The sequence below is a fragment of the Phyllostomus hastatus genome, unplaced genomic scaffold (assembly GCF_019186645.2).
Source record: "Phyllostomus hastatus isolate PE091 unplaced genomic scaffold, TTU_PhHast_1.1 phas_scaffold_555, whole genome shotgun sequence".
Lineage (NCBI taxonomy): Eukaryota > Metazoa > Chordata > Mammalia > Chiroptera > Phyllostomidae > Phyllostomus > Phyllostomus hastatus.
This window is the reverse complement of record NW_025334036.1, coordinates 11,290,109-11,311,395: the sequence shown is the minus strand read 5'-3', so window position 1 is coordinate 11,311,395 and position 21,287 is coordinate 11,290,109. Positions and strand designations below refer to the sequence as shown.

Here is a 21,287-nt window from a genome sequence, read left to right as displayed (position 1 = left end):
CCTAGGGCTGGAGGACCAGGGCCCAGGTCTAGGCTCCTCAAACCCTGGCTGTGTGAGCTTGGGCAAACTGCAGTGTCACTCAACCTGAGTGCCTGGTAAAACAGGGCTAATGACAATACCCACTGACCACACAGGACCCTCAGCTTCATTATCCTACTGGCGTCGTCCTGGGCCTCTTATAGGACCTACGCATCAGCATGTGTGGCGGCACTGTGGTCAACAGCGTTCGGTTTAAAGTCTGAGTAAAAGCTGAGTCAAAGTCAACTCCCCAACCAGAGAAACCACACTGACTCACGTCAGACAGATCACAAGGCCAAGAGCAAGGCACAACCCTCTTACCTCACAGGAACGGCCTTCGGCCCCGAGCCGACATTGTTTATTTGGTACTTCGGCTTGTCTGCGTGGAGGGAGAAGGCCTCGACGCCGCCGTCGAACTCAGGAGGCGGTGCGGAGCTGTGCGTTTTCATGAGGACTTTCGGAGAAGAGGGGACTTTTGAGGACAAGTCGGGCTTGTGTGCAGTCTCACTGGGCAGAAGGTTGTGACTGAACTTAGGGCTTTCAAACTTGCGCTCAAACGGCCGTGCGGAACTTGTGTATGGTTTGGGGGTGAATCGGTTGTATGTTGGGGCAACTGGTTTCTGAGTCTGCTCAGTTCCGTTCACTGGCGCTTTCTCTGGGAAACTTTTCTGGGGGTAGAAAGTGGACTGAGCAGGATCCTCTCGGTTCGGTGCTCTGAACGTTGCTGGCTTATTCTGAGATGGAGGTGGATCTGGTTTGGACACTAAAGAATTCTGAAAATCCAACGACACTAAATTACCTGGGAAGAAAAAAGAACATATAAGCCTTTTTCAAACTTCTTAAAAGGAGGTCTTATAGGCCCTCTGGCGTCTCCTCATCTTGACTTGCCCTGGTGCAGAAGTCAAGGCCTAGTTCAGGGCCACCACAGTCGGAGGGCAGCTCGTGAGCACTGGTGGCTGTATGTGACGCCGAGGGCCCGGCAGGTGGCTGGGACACACGGTGCTGTCAGTGCACCCTGCTGCCTTGGGATCAGGGCCACGCTGCTGAGGGTCCTGGCCCCTCTCTAATGTCCATAACAAATTAGAAGCAGAATGAAAAAAAAGGCTATGTTAAAAAAATTAGTACTGAAAACTCACCATAATTAGAGTCATGAGAAAAGCCACAGTTTGAGAGAAGCTATTAACAACAACATGTAATGGATAAAGAATTAAGACCCAAAACCCATGAATACCTAAGAAAGACACAGCCTAACAGGAAGATGGACAAAGACACGGACAGAAGTGAAAACCAGAATGCCCAGTACTCATGTAACAAGACTCTCACCCTCGCTAGGAATTAGGAAAATGCAAGCCCCGAACAAAGAAACATGAAAAACGATTTCACACTCATTAGATTAGTGAAACTTAAGTCTGGTAGTGGCCAGGGTTGGCAAGATGCAGAACAGAAAGAATTTCCACGTCCTGGGTGGGAGTGTGCAACAGTCCCAACTGGACTGCAAGAAGTAATTAAGGAGAAAAGACCATCCACGCTCTACGAGCTCTTTCAGAAAAGAGCAAAAGAGGGAACATGCCCTTGCTGAACACACAACCTTGATACCGAAATCAGGCAAGGACATTGTAAGAAAAGAAAATTACAAACCCAAATTCCTTAGGAATGCTGTAGTGTAATTTACTCCATTAACAAAATAAAGGAGAAAAATCTTATGAGCCTCTTATTACAGGCAGAAAAAGCATTTCACAAAATGATTTCAGCAAATAAGGACTAGAAGGGAACATCCTAAACTGAATAAAAAGGAAGCTACGAAAAACCACAAAAAACCCACGGCTGACACCATAAAAGTGAAACAGTGAATCCTTTTCTCCCCGAGACAAGGAGGCAGCAAAGATGTCTGCTTTCATCACTTCTACTCAATGTTTCAGTGGAGGTCCCAGCCCATGCAAACAGGCAAAAATAAATAAATAAATAAATAAATAAATAAAAGGCGCGCACACTGTAAAGTAAGAAATGAAACTTTATCTGCAGAGGTGACAGTGTGTAAAGAAACCCTAACGTGAAGTTATGTAAATCTACAACTACAGCTTGTCTGGTTGAGACTCGGCCTAGAATCTGACTCCTATATAAATAGCACAAGTACTGTTTGTTTCGTCGTAGCAAACTGTCAACAGAAGGATAAATTGCGGTATATTCTAGGGGTAAAATATAGCTTATTTATTCTGGGGGAGGGGTTGTGGGTGGAAAGACCAAATAAGAACAGGGGTGTCGGGAGGTGGAGGGGGCAGTTTTCATTTCAGGGAGTGTGATGAAAGGCAGAGATCCCAAGGTAGTTCCGGGAGGCAGCAGGGTCAGAACAAGGGGTTACCGAGGGAACAGGCGGCCTGCATGAGTCTGAAGCAGACGGAGGAGTTCTGTGAAGGGGGTAGTGCTGCAAGAGGCCAAGAGAAGGATGAGGGGAGGAGGGAGGAAGAGGAGCTGGGCCCCGGCCCAGGAGGAGGGTCAGCACGAACAAGGGAGATGGCTAGTGCTCGGAGAGAGGTGGGGGAGAGCGCACAGGCCAACGTGCAGCGCCACGGCTATTACAATGAACACCCTGGGGCTCTGTTCCCCACCCTGAGGTTCTGCTACGGGACATACATGTAAAAGGCAAGGAGCAAGGGATACATGTTAGGTGAAGCTTTACATCTTTCCTGTCACGTGTGAAGAGGGAACAAACAGTAACTTTTACAACACCATTCAAGTATTTAGATCAGACATACTGGAAAACACTACTTCCAGAAACTGAGCTATGCTAATAAACCAATAAAATCTATTCGGCAAAGGATTGTCCAATATAATGCTCACAGTCGTAAATGCAAGTGATGCACTTTTAGCGAAATCCTTAGTTTTCCTTGTTCCCAACCTAACGATTTTAGGTATTATGTCTGATATGAAAAACCATCAGAAACAAGAACTTAAGTTTGTAAGTATTACTCCATGACCGAGGTGACGCCAACCTCCAAGGGCCCTACCTTCCCCGTGGGCTCCCTTCGCATGTGTGTGCAGCAAGGAGCTGGCAGCGGGCAGGGCAGGCTGGGAGTACTGCGCAGGCAGCGGGGGCGGTGGGGGCGTGGCCTGGCTGGGGTCGTAGCGTTTCTCACCAAAGGGCCTATCCACGGCGTCCGCCTCGGTAGACTTGCCCCTGCAAAAAAAGGAAGACAAGGCCAAACCCTGAAAACGGATTCTCACTGACAAAGCAAATTCTCATTCTCTAAGTATATCCAAGTTTTTTTCTTTAGTCCCGAAATTTCACAATTTAGTCTTATGATATGGGTAGCTCCTCTACCAAACTAGGTGAACAAATTCAACCATTCGTCAACACAAGAGATGCAGAGACAGCACAGATACTTTGAGAATATCAGGAAAACATCCAGAGATGGCAACCGAAAGGCAGATGAAATTCTGGGTATACTTGTAATAGTTAACTGTGTCGTTCACAATTTAAGATCTTGCAAATATTTTGGAAAATACTTTATGGCCCAAATGGTCCTTAGGTTCACCGCTGATTTCGTCTGTAAGGTGCCAAGGCGTGGCCCCTGGCTCCCTCAGAGCATCAGACAGGATGTCGGACGGGGTCAGCCAGGGCTCCTAGTAAAGGGCTGGAGAGTGAACGGCTGCGGCTCGTGGGGCCAACAGGTCTCAGCCGCAGCTACTGAAACTCTGCCCGAGAGCGGCCAGGGACCATGTGGAAACGAAGGAGCGTGGCTGTTGGGGCCACCAAAGAACGGGCAGCTTCCACTTTACAGTCTGCCCTGGAGGCACCAGGCCCATTCTCTAGTAACAACAACTAGGGGAGCAGACATGCTTCATTGTTCAAAGCTTACTGAAGTCCAACTGGGCCATGCTTGCGTATTCTCTCACGGTGCCAATCGTTCATACAGGACGTGAAATGCACACACAGGAAACCGTGGAAATAGACCCACAATTGCAACACTGCCATCTAGCCCTTTGCAGAGAGCCAGGCCGCACTGGCTTTATGTGCACGAACGGTGACACGGACATGTGCAAGGGCCTCGCACAGGAGACCTTCACTGAGGAAGTCTGGCTTTATCATGAGCTTTGACACTGAGCTGTTATCTCGCTTCCCGCACCCAGACTGAGCATTTGAAGACAACGTTCCAATCCGGAAGTGCACATAATGCCAACGACACGGCGAGAGACACCTCACGTAACAGCCTCACACGAATGCCAGTCTTACCACTTGATGCTCCTTCTCAAGTAGTCATAGCTAGTGTAAGAGCCCAGAAATCTAGGCGACGGCAAAGTGAGCGCAACAGAAAAATGAAAGAAAACGGTCAATCTAACTAAGAAACTTGCAGCAAACGCGACTCAATTGTCATTGCAAAGTATCAACCAAAAGACAGGCACCCACCACTTCAAAATAACTTGACCCATAAATGAAACTATCCCTACCTCCATTTAGCTAGGGAAAGGACCAGTAAACTCAACCACAGTTAACTTGGGTCCTGCCCCACCCCTACCTGGTCTAACTGGTGTTCTGAGTACTGGTCCACTGCCCCCTCTGCCCACTGTTGCTGTAGCTGCCAGTGCTGACCCAGGAATGAACCCAGTGAAGGAGCAGTACTCAGGATAACTGGCACGTTCTGAGTAAGTGAGGATGAGATGCTCCTTTAAAAGTAAATGGCTGCCCTGGCTGGCGTGGCTCAGTGGACTGAACGCTGGCCTATGAACCAAAAGGTCAGTGGTTCGATTCCCAGTCAGGGTATAGGCCTGGGTTGCGGGCCAGATCCCCAGTAGGGGGATGTGAGAGAGGCAACTGATAAACACATCTCTCACACACTGATGTTTCTCTCCCTGTCTTTCTCCCTCCCTCTCTAAAAATTAAAAAAAGAAAAATTAAGGGCTAGGGAAAAGAGATCCCTGAAGTGAAAACAAAGGAAGAAGTGATAGTCAGGTTCACAGACCCCCAGCAGGGAAAGGAGAAACGGGCAATGGGAACGTGCACCCCTCTGAAACGCACTCCAGTTCCCACGCACGTACTCCTGCCCCGCAAGACTGAACCCACCACCAGCCCTCAGGGTGGGGGGAGCCTACCTGCGGAGTTGCTGTGCTTGGATGTCACAGCTTCTCTCGTTTAGTGTCACACACACACATACACACACACAAACAACCCTATGCTACTCTTACACTTAGTTCCTAAAAAGTTGGAAACTACCAATGTTTGTTTTAAGGCCTGGAAGTCCCACAGCAACCTGACCCTGGAGAGAGAGGGGTCCGAGCATCAGAACCTGCAGCTTCCCTGGAGGAGCTGACACCATCTCTGGGCCAGCACGTGCGCACAGGCCCGGCCTGGACTCCGGGGGGCCCTGACCTGCTTGGAGACGCTCTCTCCCAGCGTTCCTGCTTCCAGCCCAGCTCTCCACACTGTAAGGCAGGGCAGTGTCTCCTGGCTTTCTGGGGCGCCTGTCCTGCGCCAACAGAGACTTCTCCGCTCTCTAGTTCCCACCACTGGGGGTGTGCTTTTAAGATGAATACAAGCATATATTGTCCAGAAGATAACTTGGCTGTTTTGCTTTAGGAAATAAAGGCCTGTAGGCAAAATGCTGGTAACGGTAAATAGTCTTGAGGTGCAGGACAAAGGCAATCCCATGTGCTAAACCATTTTCCTATTGTTCAAGTTGTACTAACTGGTCAGAAGAGCAGCAGCGACAGCAGAGAAACTGCCCGTGACCCGCACAGCACCGCTGAGGAGGAGGGAGCGCACACCAGTGCCCATCTCGCCCTACTCTCTCCCTGCGTCCTGGGAGCCCCCGCCCTGCCGGCGCCATCCCCTGCGCCCTGCTGGCGAGCAGCTAGTGGTGGCTGACACGCTAGGGCACTGCGCCATGCGCTGAGCCCCGTTCACTCGGCGAACTGTCCCTGAGCCCCCGGCCACCAAACCTGCTGTGACAGTTTCCCATCACAGACGCCTGGAGTCTTCTGCCTGGAACACCAAATGAACACACAGCCAAAAACGCCTTGCTAACTGACTTTCCGGCAAACCTTTGTAGACCTAAATGTATTTTTTAATGGTATATGGTATTTAACAAGTAAGTAAAAGGATAAATAAAATCTCTCTCCTTAAACTCCAGTCCCCGGACCCTCTTCTGACAGGAATGAATGTGTTGAATGAGTTAAGCCGAAACAGTGACAACAAGCGCACCCTCCTACCTTACCAAAGGGGAGCTCCGGAGGCTCAGGGCTGAGCCCGCCTCGCTCTGCACGTTCGGGACACACCAGCGTTTCCCTAGCGTGCTGTGAGGGGAGGCTCACGCCACCGGCCTGAGCCCGTGTGCACAGGCTCAGCAGGGGTACGTGTGCGTTGTCATGAACTGCTCCCTCTGTGGACGAGGACTTAGAAGGATGACAGTGCAGAAAAGGTTTTAAATCCTCACTTCCAAGGATGTCTCAGGAAAAAGGGGCCGGTGACGGCTTGTTGATGTATCCCCTTGGCCCCGCTGGACCACACACGGTCACAGAGTCGTTCGAACACTAATGCAGTGGCAACACTAATGCCACCAGGAAGGAAACTTTCACACGTAAGGCCTCGAATCAGTTTTTTAAGTTAATTAAAGAGATGGGGTCTTACTTGACAGGGAACTCGGGTGTCCCTGAGCTCAGATGCTGATCCCCTCCCTCCTCCAGCCCCAGGGACTGTCCCCCGACTCGTCTGTCCTCCGTTCTTGGGGGCTGCTTTTGTGGATGCATGAACCCACCTGTGCCTCTGAGAGCTCACCCCCTGCACTCAGCACCAACCTCTCTGTCGCTCGGGGCTCAACCAGGGAGACAGAAGCAGCAGAGACAGGGACCCAAGCAGGCGCACATGCGTCTGTGCCCTGACAAAACCCACAAGGAAGAACCACCGACCAAAAACCCAAGAGATGAGTAAACAGAACGAAAGGAAAAGGGAAAGGAAAGGAAAGACTGGGGGTCAAAAACGGGGGTTCAGTGCCAGCTCTGTGCGTCACGTTGCCTCACGGAGCTCGGTTTCCCTGTGTGTAAAGCTGGACAAGAGAGCTCTGAAGTGCCCCCAAGATCCAATAATAAAAAAAGACAAGCTCTCTCTCTCCTTGAAAAAATATAACTCTATTCTCTTCCTTCCAACAATGTTTCCTCAATACATCCATTTTTATACAAAAAAATAAATAAATTAAAACATAAAGAAAAGAGCCAGCATTAACTGTGCTGCACAGAAGGGAGAAAGGCTTACGATTCACCTAAAAACCAGGGTCTTCAGTTTATTCTCTCTTCAGGTTTCACCATCTTTCCCTAACGCAAAAACTTGCTGTATCTGCTGCCAGAGCTTAAGAACAAACTCCGAACGCATCCTAGAGCTAGAAGCATATGCAGTGCTAACCTGCCAGAGTCTACAGAAAGTGTAAAGTACACTTAAATATTTCCTTCAAAATATACTGAACTTCAAGAAATCAATTCCTCTTTACCCAAACCTTTCTGTGCCGTCTTGTTTTCAAAACGGGAGGTGTCCCGTGAAACAACTCACTTCGAAGAGTAACTGGACAGGGCTGGCGGAGGCTGAGAAGGGAGCGGCTTGGCCGGCTCGGAGAGGTGGCCGGCAGGCATGTGCACAGGAGGCTTGTTCTCAAAACTCCTCCGGTCGAAGTAGGAGAGCTGTTTTCGGTAATACTCTTCATCCTCCTCGGGGTCATAATGGTTCGACCGGACGATATCTTCGGGGGGCTTCGGCTGAGGTTTCTGAGGTTCTGGGATCCTGACAAGGAACGGCAAACAGAACAGCTTTCTCAGTGCCGATTTCACAAGGAAAGTGGACTCTGCGCATCGTTTACCTCGACCCTCCCGAGCTGCGACTGCTCAGGACCCAGCCAAGCAGCACGACCGTCGAAATGGACACTTGCACTCCGTCTTCACACGCCGTGCGCAAAAGGCAGCCCTCTTCCAGCCCGCGAGTTCACGACCACCATCCAGTAAACCCAGTAACTGTCTGGTTGGAGGCCTCACAGCAGGTTACAAGCAGTTAGTCAGAAAGAGAAGAGGAAGTGGGCTCCACCCAGGGAAGACCCTCTCGAAGTACATACACCAATGGCAGCGACAAGTAATAACCGAGAGGGTTTAACAACTTTTTAAAAAAGACTTTTTAGGAACTTTCATCTGAGATCAAGGAATGATCCTCACATAAGGACACAGCTCTGTACAGTCCGAAGTTCCAGAGAGCACAGGCAGCAGAGGAGAAAGTACATCATTAAGCACGCTAGTACACTGTTACTTGCATTCTGTTTAGTACATCTCAGAAACTTTGCATCAAAACAAATGAACTTAACTAGGTTTTACACCAAAAAAAGGGGTAAGCGTCAGTTCTTACGTATTTATTTTATGCGACACAGATCATATGCTAATGAGACTGGCCAAAGGAGACACCACAGCAGCTCACATTTTGGTGAGAAACACCCCCGTCGTCAAAAACAGAGGACAGTGTCTATGTGCGAGTCCCTCTTCGTCACAGGCACAAATGTCAGCACGTAAACACACGAGTGAGGCGGGCGCCCGTCTCCACACCCAACCTTGGGAGCAGTGCTGAGGCCCCCGGGGAGAGCGCAGCGGGCCAGGCCTCTCTCCCTGGGCCCACCCTGTTCTGCAGGTGCCCCAGTGCAGCTTCTGCCTCCCTCCCCTCGTGGTGCCCCCACAGCAAGCACATAGCATGTGCTCACTAAACAATGAATGTGTTACTTCCACCAATCTGGGCTGTTTCCTTACCTCTCAAAACTGAGAGTTTGTATGTCTGAAAACACTTTTAAAACTAAAAAACATGATGCAAATATTAAGGCTTTAAAATTCTCATTTGAATGATCTGCTGGAAAAATGTGTTTTCACAACACTGGTTCCCCAAAGCCACGATGTAGGCCTGTCCCAGATGCGTAACACGGACAGGCCTTCCTTTCTCTCCCCCAGGGCCACTGCGCCATTGGGAAGGCTGGCAGTTTTCACATGAGGACGGGAGAGTCCTGTCGTTCCTACACGGGCACCCTGAGAGGCTTGCCCACTGACTGAGAGGGGTGGACTCCTGGCCAGCCCCATCCCACTCACACCACCAAGGGTACCCACCTGTACAGGGTCTTGTCGTGGTCACTGAACTGGCTCTGGGGAGTGGCTTTAGGGCCAATGATGGGAGCGCCTGGAGGTTTGGATGCTACCTCTGGAGGCTGCAAAATAAGACAAACACGCCGCAGGGACAGCATTACCAAGCAGGCTGCACTGGGGGGGAGGGAGGGCCCCCGTAATACTGCTTGGGGGTGCTGGGAAGCATTTAGAACTGCCTGTCACCAAATATGCTGGGTACCCTGGGCAAAGAGGCCCCAGTCACAGTTACCTTAAAGCTGGCCGTGTGGTTTTCATCCTTCCTGCTCTCCAATGATTGAGACCTTTTGTTTTCAAACATCTTCACCCTGGTAAGCACAGACTGGGGTTTCATGGCCGGGTCTTCCTCCTCTTCGGTCAAAATGGGGGGTGGAGGCAGTGGCTTGGTAGAGGACGGCGGCACTTCCGGCTTGTGCTGAGATGGGGGCATCAGAGGAGGGACCCCTGCAGCACCGTGGACAGGCTCGTACTGGCCTGCTGTAGGGGGAAACCCCTGTGCCGGAACCTGCTCGTAACTCCGTGGGTACTGGTCGTAATACTGCTTGGGCTCGGACGCCTTGGGGCCTGCAGGAGCGTAGGGCTGTGCATCCGGCCTGTATCTGCCGTGCACGTCATACCCAAGAGCGGCTGGCTCCTCGTGTCGGAGGGTGGAGGTTCTCGGGGGCTGGTCGTAGCGCGGCCTGCTGTCGTAGGGCAGAGGACCTGGTTCTTCAAACCGTGGGAAATACCCTCGCTCTGAGGACTCTTCGGGGTGCGGCCTGGAGTCCAAGTCTCGAGAGTGCTGAGTGTCAAAAGGTGGCCGAGGCTGGTAGGGCTGTTTCTCGTCATAGTAAGACCAGTGCTCTTCATACGCAGGGACACGCTCTTCAAAGCGCAGGCGGTGGTCAAAGTGCCGAGAAAACTGGTCTGTGTAGCTGGAGGAGTCGTATCTGTACGTGGGCTGCTCGAGGTCTCTGCTGGCTTGCTTCTCCAGGTAGTGGGGCTGTGGCTCGTAGCTCAGGCTAGGCTCCTTGTCCGGCCTCTGCCCTGGGTGACCAACCACTGGCTGCTTCAGAACATGGTTCTGCCTTATCATGTCCTCGGGATATGGGTCCTTTCTGTACACCTGTGTAACAAGTTCACAGGTAAGTATGCAGTCTTGGTTCTAATTTGGGTCTATTTTAATAGACAAAACTATGGTTTAATATGTAAAAACGATTATGTTCTACCATTTATTACCAGGACAGAAAGAGATTAGTGGAGAAAGCCAGTTTACATGAAAGCTCAAAATTTACAATGCAGGTAAGGGCTTTTATGTTCTAGCATGTGCTAAATGAAAAGGGAGTGAAAAGCAATTATTCAGTTTAGTTGAACACTACTAATGCACTAAAACACTGATTCCCCTTGATTCTCACACTGAAAATAAAAATCAGAAAGAAAATTAACAGAAGCAATTTATAAAACATAAAAATGTCTACGATGGGTATCGATGACATCGTAAGGAAATCTGGTAGATACAGAAAATCCCAAAATAAAAATAACAGAAACATGAAGCAAAACCCCAATTAAAAGGCCTGTTTCCGAATCATGTGTATGCCACCAGAAGCCATGCAAACTACGAGACGCAGACGCTCTGTGCCGACGGCAAGCGCTCTGGTGTGCACGCCCACGGGGACACAGCGGAGGGACAGCGGCGGGGGCCCAGGCGACCGTGGGCCGGCGGGCGGGGAGCGCGAGGGCGGCGCTGCAGCACAGGTACCTGTGGCGGGTCTGCGCGCGGCGGCAGTGCGGCTCCGCGGTCTCCCGGCACTGCGTGGGCCGCCTCGGCACCCGGTGCTCTGGGAGGGTCGGCCTGTGCTGAGTGAGAGGCGGGGGGAGCAGGGGCGGGCTCCTCCAGTCTGACATGAGTTAATGTTACATGAGGGGTAACGGCAGAGGCTGATGGTGCTGGGTTTGTTTCAGGCGAAAGGTAGGGGACTGGAGATGAGGCTTCTGCTTTCTGTGAAGTGTTTAAAATATTTTAAATGCTGTTTCATTTACCACTAACTTCCCACCTCTGCTTATCATGGTTGGTCAACATACATTTTAAGTGTGCAGAATGATGAAACTATGACTTTAGGTCCTACGTTTCTAGAAAATTCAGTATACTGTTGTGTAAGAGGAACACACAGAGTTTAGAGTTAAATCCTTGGTGGTCTCATCGCAAAATTAAAAGTTAATTCTTAATCTGGAGAAAGGACAGAATATATTCTTTAGCTAGACCGCCACTCTAAAATTCCGTAACGCACCTCTAACTACAGAACGCTGGGCGCTTGCTGCTTACCTGTTGAGAGGCTGTTTTAAATCCGGGGGAGTCTAGTCTATGGATGGGCTGTGGCTGCGCTTGTGGTGAGTAAGGAGGGTGTGTCTGGCTTTCGTGGTGCACTCCAGAGGGGTCCTCTCTCACAGGCTCAGAGGACCGCGTAATGGCAGACTCCGGGGGAGTCCCCACCTCATCGTTAAGGGTTTCGTCTAGTTCTTGATCAGTGTAGGCCCCGCCTTCTGTATCTGTGTCTTCATAGTCAGAGGTGTGTCTACTGTCCGTGCTATACATTGAGTATTCACTACCTGGGGCTGACAGGTAGGACAGACGGTCGTCATGCAAATCAAGGTCATCGCTTGTCGCACCATCCGCCTGGGTCAAATAAAAGTAAATTGAAAAATTTATTCGGCAGTTCTGTAAGAGATGGCCCTTCTTTACAAGGAAGATGGAACAAGGTATTGCTCTGTGAAGAAATCACCTAGTTCTCGAAGCTTCTGCGGAGGAAAGGTCAAGAAGATTGTACAAGCACACATGCAGACACACAGAGCGGCCTCGGAGACCCGCGGGGCGGGGACGAACCAAGCGCTGGCTGGCAGGTCGGGACCCAGCGGGGCTCTGGGGCCCAGCCCGGAAGACAGTGAGGTGACCCCAGCACCACTCAGGGTCATGAAACCTACAGTCACCGGCCTGTCTGCCCACAGCCAGGCAAGGAGACAGTCAAACCAAGCGCACAGGAACAAGGACACACTGACAGAGCACGCACAGGAGGACAGCCATAAAAGAAATGCCCCGGTTCACGCTGGGGAAGAGCTGAAGCTTTGGTCAAATGCAATGGAAAAGCGTCGCCTCCGTGCTGGCTGCCGCCCTGACAGGGTCTTTCTGCCACTCGTCAAAGACGCAGCAGCCCACGGAAGGCGAGAGGAAGGCAGTTACGCTTCTCTTTCACAAGTAATTGAGAGCTGAGTCCGCGTGTCCCAGTCTTCGCCGTCTTCGGAGCGGGCCAGAGAGAGAGGAGCACTGCAGGGGAGGGGAGTAAAGAGCTGCGCCGACAGGCTGGTGCTGCGCACTGATCTGGAACTAGCGCCTGGGTGGGACACCATGGTCCCCGAGACCCTGCTGGACACGGTGTCCGGTCAGGCACGAGAGCTGAAGGATGTGGAGCCCAGAATTCAGACAGTCTTTCCTCCATGTCAGCATGGACTGAAGGACAAAGAGAAGACGGGAGCCACCTAAATGGGGCTTCCCATGCAGTCCCACGCTCGCTGTGTAAGAGCAGGACCCTGACCACGGCCCCCGTGGGAGGGAAGGCCAGGCTGCGTCAGGCCTCCCTCGGGCTCTGGTTTGCACCTGCTGGGCTGGGACAGTGCGAGTCCAGGCCACAGCAGAGCGTGTCCCCTGAGGTCTCCATGGCTCTGACTCCGAGATGCAGCTGCAGAAGAGAAGCCCCGCTGTCTGCTGGGGTCTTTACCTTGCAGGGTTCTGGGGGGGCTGCTGCCCAGCAGGCAGCCAGGGTAGTAGTTAAGGCATCAGGAAGAGTAGCTTGGAACTCACCAGAGCACTTGGCTCTTGCCCTGGTACGAGGTGCAGAAGCAAGCAAGAACCACAGGTCGCTGTGGACCAGGAGATGGCCTACGCCTACATGTTAAGAAAGTTTCAGGATGACTTTTCTTGGTTTAGTGGGGATCATACAAGACTGTACCAGACCGTGCACACAGGAACTCTTCCTAGGCACTAATTAGATCAAAGCAGTTAGCTCAGGAAAGTCAGCGTGAAATGAAGTGGTTTTAGTTGAAAAATCTTTTCAGGTAAAATATACTTGAATGAAAGAGGGTGGCAGAAATTAAGCTCGATTTAAATTGTAACAACTTTTTCTGACTTACAAAACACATCAATCTCTCCTTATAATAAATAACCTACTTTCCTCATGTAAAAAGTTGGGAGACTTAGACCTTTACTTTACATCTAAGCCAAGAAAGGAAACATCATCTCAAAGAGAAATGATAAATAAAAAAGATTTGAGGATTTAAAAAACCTCTCAGGTAGGCAGGCAGTAGGCTTTGTGCTTTTACGAGCCAATTTCACGTCGGGAATCGCCAGCGCAGGCTGTGGGCAGGCTGCCTGACAGAGGGTGCGGACGGAGCTGTGCTGCCGCGGGAGAACAGCGCGGAGCGGGCTGCGGAGCGCAGTGGCTGGCGTGTTCCCACCCTCATTTCCCTCTCAGGTGCCCCAGCTGATGTGTCAGCTATTCAGAGTGCGCTGACAGGTCTCATATGCACAGTTCCCCCACCCCCGGGGTGCTGACGAGAACCAGGGTTCTGGCGCTTTGCCGAGGGCGGGAGGAGCAGACGCCACCTCTAGGTGTCACAGCATCTGTGCCTGCAGCGGCTGTGTGCGTTTGGGACAAGGGGACGGTGGCTCTGAGCATGCAGCATGCACCGTCAGAGCACCTGTACCCACAGCCAGGCAGAGGACAAAGGGGTCATGCGGGGGCAAAACACAACAAAAACCAAGCCAACAAAGAAATGTGAAGAACAAAATAAAAAAGCAGACATTCTCAATCTCCCCTAGCAACCGAAACATATTAATATTGTACTGATCTCAAGGTAAAAGTAAAATCAAAAGGTTCATTCAAATGTCACCTTCGAGAAACCTATTAACTGTCCCCCAAAATGAACACACCTTTCCCATGAAGATGGCTCTCAAGTCACAAGGAGGGACAGCAGAAATTAGATATTTTAGAGCTGGCCATCTGGACACATATAAGCTAAGTTTAAAGCCAAAAGGACGTATTGCTTTGTCCAACATTTCCTTGGCTACGTTGTGAGAATGTTAACAGGTGCTGAGTGAAGAAATAAAACCCACAGGTGAGGACGCGTCCATCTGGAGCACGCAGGGGAGACTGTGCTCCCGCCAAGGGCTGCGGTGGCAGGCCCTGCCCTGCCTGTGGCACCCCCCTCTCCTCGTGGCAAGCCCTGAACTTATCGGCCGAGGACAGCATTTTGGGAAAGACTCACCTAGTACAGGCGACTCCCCTCCTTGTCAGAGGAGGAACCTGAAGCCAGGTTCAAAGTCACTCCCCAGGCAGACAGGGGCCAAGCCAGAACTCAACCCTGCTCCTTCTGTTCAAGTTCAGGAGCTCTCTTAAGGGAACACCACTTAAGTGGTCATTCAATAGTTGGGAAAATTTCTGAGTATCTTGTTATCAAAAGCAACTCCCATAAGCCCTGCTTACGAATTATAAAAACCTCACTAATCAGAAAACAAAGTAACTCACAAATCTCTGATCAGCCGTATAATTTAGTAAAGCAGTTTAAACAGCAACAGGAAATCTCTCACCTTTCCCTCGGAGACCCACACCAGCTGGTTCTGCTGTTGCTGAATCGCATCCTTCAGGGCGCCGTACCACCCGTCGTTCATCGAGTTTAAGTTGATGGTAGCTGAAAACGAGTGAGCAACAGCACTTTACAGTTCGCACGCTGCCTAGAGGCCAAACTCGCTGAGCCCTGCCAGGGCTCCGCCACCAGTGCTGGGCGACATGGAAGACGGTGTTCGAGGACACAAAACTGAAATTTCTATCAAGCACAAAACATTTGCTCTCAATCCAGGCCAAGGTTACGTAAGTTTTCATACTGGGACAGCACAACGTTGGTGTCTACAGACTGCTGCCCAGACGCTGAGGCCGAAAAAAGGCCTTTTAAATACTCACTTGTAAAAAGATGGTGATTATTTTTACGCAGTTTATGAGACCGCTCATATAACTTCCTGGCGCTTTTCCGAGACTCTGGACATAACCTCATTCTCATCGTCTTCACACCCTGCTTAGAATCGGGGTTAAGGAACACCACAATTGGGTACCACTGGGCGTAATTCAGACGATCAACTGCATTTGGTGTTACATCTAATAACGCGTGTTTGTCCTGGAGACAGAAGGAAGGAGAAATAAGGAGGTAAGACACACCTAATTAAGAGTCATCGCAGGACAAGTCACAACCTGAACTGCATCCCAGTGCAGCGGACCTTCACGTGCGCTCCGGGGTCTCAGGAGCACATGCCAGACGTCTGTACTCAGAAGGTAATTCAATTACAACTGCTAGCCCAAATCAGAAAAAGACAAACAGGTAACTAGCTCACTTTTAAGATAGCCCTGGGGCTGTGTTTGATTAGATCAGTGATTTTCAACCTTTTTCATCTCATGGCACAAACTGATTACTAGAATTCTGCAGTACACCAAAGAATATATTTTTTGCTGATCTGACAAAAAGCAAGCATAATTTTGATTCATTCACACCAGACAGCTACTGTTACATTGACTGCTGTCATTTTTTATGTGATAATCTAAGAAAAAAGAGGTCATGCAATATAAAGAGAGTCTATTAATATATACGAATATTTTAACTTTTTTGTGGTAATCAAAAAATCACCTTTTGATGCATGTACTACTAACCCTTGAAAGTGGTTATTAACAGCTTGAGGTATGGCATACCAGTGATAATTTTAGAAAAAAACTACTTTCCACTTTCAAATTAAACAAACCTCATCCCACTAAAAAACAGAACATTTACAGCTTATAATGAAATGGGTCAGTGTTTAGTAACTTACCTGATCTATGATTTGCTTTATTGTATGAAGGCGAATAATGCCCGAGCTGCGCTGGTCCGTCCCAGCATCGCGTGGTTCACTCTCTGTTCACAAGGTCAGGACAAAGACAAACATGCGAGTTCCACTGGTTAGATCAGAGTTTCTCCATGACAGTGCTCTACCGACACCTGGGCTATGTAATGCTCACTGGGGGAAGCCCTGTGTGCTATGGCCTGTTTCGCAGAACTTCTGGCCCCCACCTCCCTTTTGCTCCCACTGTGACAACAGAAATGTCCCCAGATGGCCAAATGTCCCCAAATGGGGCAGAAATGTCCTGAATGAGAACCACTGGTTTGAGCTCGATGCTTTCCAATGATGCCCGGGATTCAGAGAAGGCAGGTGAGGCATGTGACTCAGGCACAAAATTTAATGGGGTTCCTCCAAGACCTCAGTAATCATGGAGTATTTGGATACAGTAAGTTCAAAAAAATCAAAATTAATTCTCTATAATAAACAACATATCAAAATTTCAAAGAAAATCTGGAAATGGAACTTGAATGAAAATTATTTAAGACTGTCACTTGGCTAACAGAGATCGTCAATTATGGCAATTATCTCAATTAAAAATGAGATTAAAAAATAGATTTATAAAATAATATTAAGCTTCCTTCCATTAAAGCCAGGAAAATGAAATTATATTCTGTGTTTCATATAAATAAAGTAGACTTACAATAATGACTTTTAATATGAGTATTATTCATGTTTTACAAAAACTTTCAATCTACTTAGCTGTTCTAGAAAAAGAAATTAACCATTAGAAAAATGCAAAAATGTGTATACAGAAATGCATTTTGTTTCTTTTGCCTAGGGCTCTAATATGGCTTGACACAGCTCTGCTTCCAAACCTTTCCCACACTGTGCACACACGAGGAAACGCCAGCGTCTGTAGGGCAGACTGAGATGCACCGAGACAGCCCCTCCTGGCCGCGGCCCCCAGCCCCAGCAGGCTGAGTCCAACACCTGGGCAGGTCCATGACCCATCGGTGATAATGCTACCGAGGACTGGCTGGGCAGTCCAGGGTTAGGGCGAACGGGGAACAGAGAAGGCTGCTCATGGTTTCGTGTTGGCACCTGTCCCTCCCTGCTGGTACATCACATGCCCCCTGGGGCTTGAGTTGATGTGGCACCTAGAATCTCAGAGGTCCAATTTACATGAATTTCTTCACTAAAAAGGCACAGCAATGTTTGTGACCCTGGTGACAAGCAACGTGTGAAAGAAAAATCAGATCCAACAAAGGCAGCCATTTGGAAGGACAGAGGTCACACTGCGTGGTGAGGGGAGTGATTCTAGGCAAGGAGACTATGGTGAGACCAAAGTACACTGGCGAGGAGGGCGGAGCCTCCTATCTGGTGGACATACAAGAATACAAGGGAGAGATCAGCTGGGAGTTTGGGCTGGAGGAAATCTATGAATTCCTAAACTCAAGGACTCTCTTAGATCCAAAGATGATGAATATAACTAAGCCATCTGAATCCCTTTTCTAAGAGCCTGGCTGAGGAATAAAACCATTAAACCAAGCAATTTCCCCTCAAGGGAGAGCTCTGTAAATCTTCACACTTGCTTTCCCTACACGTAAAAACCCGACGTCTGGTCACAGGTGAGGTTACCACCTACTTAAGGCAAAACATCATCTACAAACAAACCATGGCCAAGAGGAACTGCGTGGGGAATGAGAAAGAAACGTTTTCTAACTTGCTCAAATTTTACCATTATTTGTTTGCAAATCTGAATTTCAGACAGTCAACACCCTCATTCAACCTTACCAGCAACCAAATGAAAAGGAGCTCAACAAGGCAACATTCTCATTCTCGGAACTAGCGCTCACGGGTTTAGAACAGTGCAGTGGGAACAGGCCCGCCCCTCCGGGGTGCAGTGACACCACACACAGCAGCAGCCCCGGAAAACATGCACGTCCTACGGCTCACCCCTTCCTGTCTGTGGGAATTCTGTCGGGAAAAGCATCACCAACACGGGAAAATCTACCCTTTAGAAGTCAAATCCTTCAGAACACAAGGCAAAGTACACCGAGCAAATAAAACATGGGCAGCTTTCTACACCCTTTGTGATAACATAAATTTAAAACAAACTATACAAACAACAGAAGGCTGACCACACCATATATTAATTGCAGGATAATAAAATATGATTATTAAGAAGGAAAACGGTATAAACTTTTAAAAACAGTCTATATAAAACTTCAAAAAATAGGTCTACAAAGGGCGGGAAGGATGGAAAAAATACAATAGGGTAAAGTTTAGGGCAATGGTAATTTATGTCAAAATTAATTTTTTAACTTCTCCAAATAGAGAGCAATACTCTATAATTAGAAAATAAGTTTAGGCTTTTACATGTAATTTATGCAATGTAAGTTATATATAAGTTTTTACATATAATTTATGTAAGCCTAAGTGGTCATACGGAAGTTTGCATACTTAAACCACCATAATAGCCAAACTATACAAAACTACGAAAGAATGTGCAGGCAAAAGCACTTAAAGCACTTCATGCTCAAATGTTTGCACTTCTCACTTACTATAAATGTCTGCAACAACAACTGATAGCATGAATCATGCTTTTATTGCCCTTTTTAAATATTTGAATATTTCTGTTAGCTTAATGGCCACAAGCACTGGGCTGGGGCCAGAAGGGCTGGGTTCAAAGCTGAGTCCCGTGGCTCAAGGGCCGGGCGTTGCCAGGGAAGGCTAGACCAAGCGATGGGTGGCGTCCCACTGTATCCCCGAGGGCTCAGGCTGCTCCCCGTCGGCAGGAGTACTCATCCAGGGGGGATTCTGTTAGACGGGCTAAACAGCATCGTCTGCTGGGCAGTTTTCTTATAAAGCCCAGAGCTTCGGAAATAGGAACTCATTATTAAAGGCAAATGGACGAATGAGGACCCAGTCACTCGGGTTTCCCTCCAAGTTAAATAAAATGGAGTAAACTGCAGTTTCTCTTACATCAAGTTCTACCTCCCTTAAGTGAATGGATCAGACCCATCTTTCAGAGGAGTAACTAGCAGAGGAACCCCTCCCCCTCCCCATCAGTCAGCTCTGAAGCTACTCACTCGCAATCTGATAAACGTCTGGCTCTTCTCGGGCCAGCTTTTCTCTGGCCACGTCAGCTATGGGTCCGAAGATGGTCACGGGCCTCAGAAACCCAGCTGGGGAGAAATGCAAAAGAGAAGGAGCACAGCTTACACCTTTTCTTTCTCGGCACGCTGACACTAAAGGGTATTAGGTTAGTCTGTAGAAGACAAACCACCTTCTCGAAGAACGACTCTCTCATAGGCCGGAAACTTCGTCTGAACTGGCTGAGCTGACAGATCCTCTCTGCTTTTCCGGAGGTTTCTCTTGGAGCTGCGAAGACCTCGGAATCTCCAGAAGTCAGCACGGTCTCCTCCTGCGGTTTTTGGGAGGGTGTACTGCACACTGGCTAACTGCTCAGCTCTGGACAGGAGATTAAAAGAAAACACAGGTACTTTAAGAACACAAAATGGAAAAAGACCCACAAAGAACGAGATGGCAAAATTCTGGACAGAACCTCCCATGTAGTTTACATCTTAATGATGGAACTAAAATAGAGGAGGCTGGAAAACAATTATAGCTGCGACAAATACAATGAAATCTAATTCTTTACATTACCCAAACTTCCCAGTGGGACAGAAATCTGTCATCGTCATGCAACTTGTTCTGAGGAGCATTACAGATATCCGTACCTGTTCTTGTTAGGGATGATGCCTCGCTCTACCTCCTTGTGGTTTTTGCCGATTCGAATCGCCAGCCAGGAGCCCAGTTTTCCATTGTACAAGGTGTCCACGACGCGGAACACCTCTCCTTTGTTAAAACTAAGTCCATAGGGAGATTCCTTCTCATATTCAAAGTGGGTTCTAATGTAGAAAGAATCTCCTACATCTGACTCTACGATGCGACGATAAACTAAAAAGAATCCAGAGGAAAACAACATTATCAATAGCTGGAGGGGTAAGAAATTAACCTGAAGAGGACCCGTGACGTGAAGACGCTGTCGGCAGTGTTACTGACAACAGCTGCAAGAGTGGCTGGTGAACGCTGCACTGCTGGGCACGGCACTGTGCTGAGTGCTCTGCCTCAGGTGCGTCACCGTGACCTCATGGAATGCAAACTCCCAGCACCGCCGCTTTGCCCCTGACAGACTGATGCACAACCGGATCAACAGCTTGTCCAAAGCCACACGTGCTTTCTATTTGAACCACCTTATTTAAAGGTGCAGAGATACAGGTATCCCATTTTCTAAATGAGCTGCTCCCAGATGAGGGGCAGTGTTGCCCACCCCCAAAGGGGGTGTGTGTTTCCTGATTGCTGTCACTGCAGGTGTTGGGAGGAGGGTATGGGCACTACTGGCATCTAGTGGGTAGAGACCAGGGATCCTTCTAAACGTCCTGCAACGCACAGAACAGCCCCATAACAACAAACTGTTTCACCCAAAGCATCAACACTGGGAGGGTGAGGAACACTGTCGTGAATGAACAGTGCCTCCGTTTAATCACAGAGAGGATCCAGCATTCTCTTGAATTAATGCTACAAGCATCAGAGACTACGGCCTGGAAAACACCAGCACAAAAATCGGAAGCTGCCCATACACACTGCTGTGTGGTTCTGACGGCTGATAAACAGATGGGACTCTCCCGTGCCTGCACTGGGCTGGACAGCACCCTACTTCGTCACAAAGCCATGGCAGCTGGGTGGTCCCTGTTGCTGTGCTGTGCTAGTCAGCACGGTCAGGTTGTGAGCCTCTAGGGACTTACAATAAACTCTCTGTGAGATGAGCAAAGTCATTTGTCCCTCAACAATGACTGACTTATTTAAAAAAGCTGAAATTAAAATCCCTACTTAAGTCCCCAAACTTCTTTCTACAGGCTTATTTCCACCCTGTCCTGGCAGTCGCTCACCGTCCTTCTTCTTCTGGGCCAGTATGGTCACCTCCTCGCCCTTCGGGAGGTCGAGCAGGAAGAGGACGGCCTCCTCTCTTATGATGTTTGTGAAGTCCACGTTGTTTACCTGTTGAAATGCATTTCACAGATTACTGAAATATCTGTGCCCACAGGAAACAAAGACTCTCAGCGTCCACCTAACTTAAAAATACCACAACTTCAAGAGCGTAAAATGTATTTTACTTTAAAGAAAAGAATATACTATAATTCAGAACTAGCAGAAACCAAGTAAACAAAAT

At 49.0% G+C, this 21,287-nt stretch overlaps 1 protein-coding gene across 5 annotated transcripts in view; it reads right to left on the bottom strand.

The window, feature by feature from the left end:
- LOC123809588 (tight junction protein ZO-1) overlaps nt 1-21,287 on the bottom strand; it is a 79,205-nt gene that overhangs the window by 6,475 nt on the left and 51,443 nt on the right. For 3 of the 5 annotated variants that reach the window (XM_045824734.1, XM_045824735.1, XM_045824736.1), the window contains exons 12-25: nt 21,007-21,115; nt 19,795-20,014; nt 19,341-19,525; nt 19,144-19,239; nt 16,043-16,125; nt 15,150-15,360; nt 14,780-14,880; nt 11,465-11,815; nt 10,901-11,140; nt 9,395-10,267; nt 9,130-9,227; nt 7,553-7,780; nt 3,024-3,193; nt 340-817 (exon numbers count right to left, since the gene is read on the bottom strand). In XM_045824734.1, coding sequence (XP_045680690.1) covers nt 340-817; nt 3,024-3,193; nt 7,553-7,780; nt 9,130-9,227; nt 9,395-10,267; nt 10,901-11,140; nt 11,465-11,815; nt 14,780-14,880; nt 15,150-15,360; nt 16,043-16,125; nt 19,144-19,239; nt 19,341-19,525; nt 19,795-20,014; nt 21,007-21,115 — 3,443 coding nt within the window. The remainder of the gene's footprint in view (nt 1-339; nt 818-3,023; nt 3,194-7,552; nt 7,781-9,129; nt 9,228-9,394; nt 10,268-10,900; nt 11,141-11,464; nt 11,816-14,779; nt 14,881-15,149; nt 15,361-16,042; nt 16,126-19,143; nt 19,240-19,340; nt 19,526-19,794; nt 20,015-21,006; nt 21,116-21,287) is intronic. The other 2 variants (XM_045824737.1, XM_045824739.1) reach the window with 1 other exon arrangement.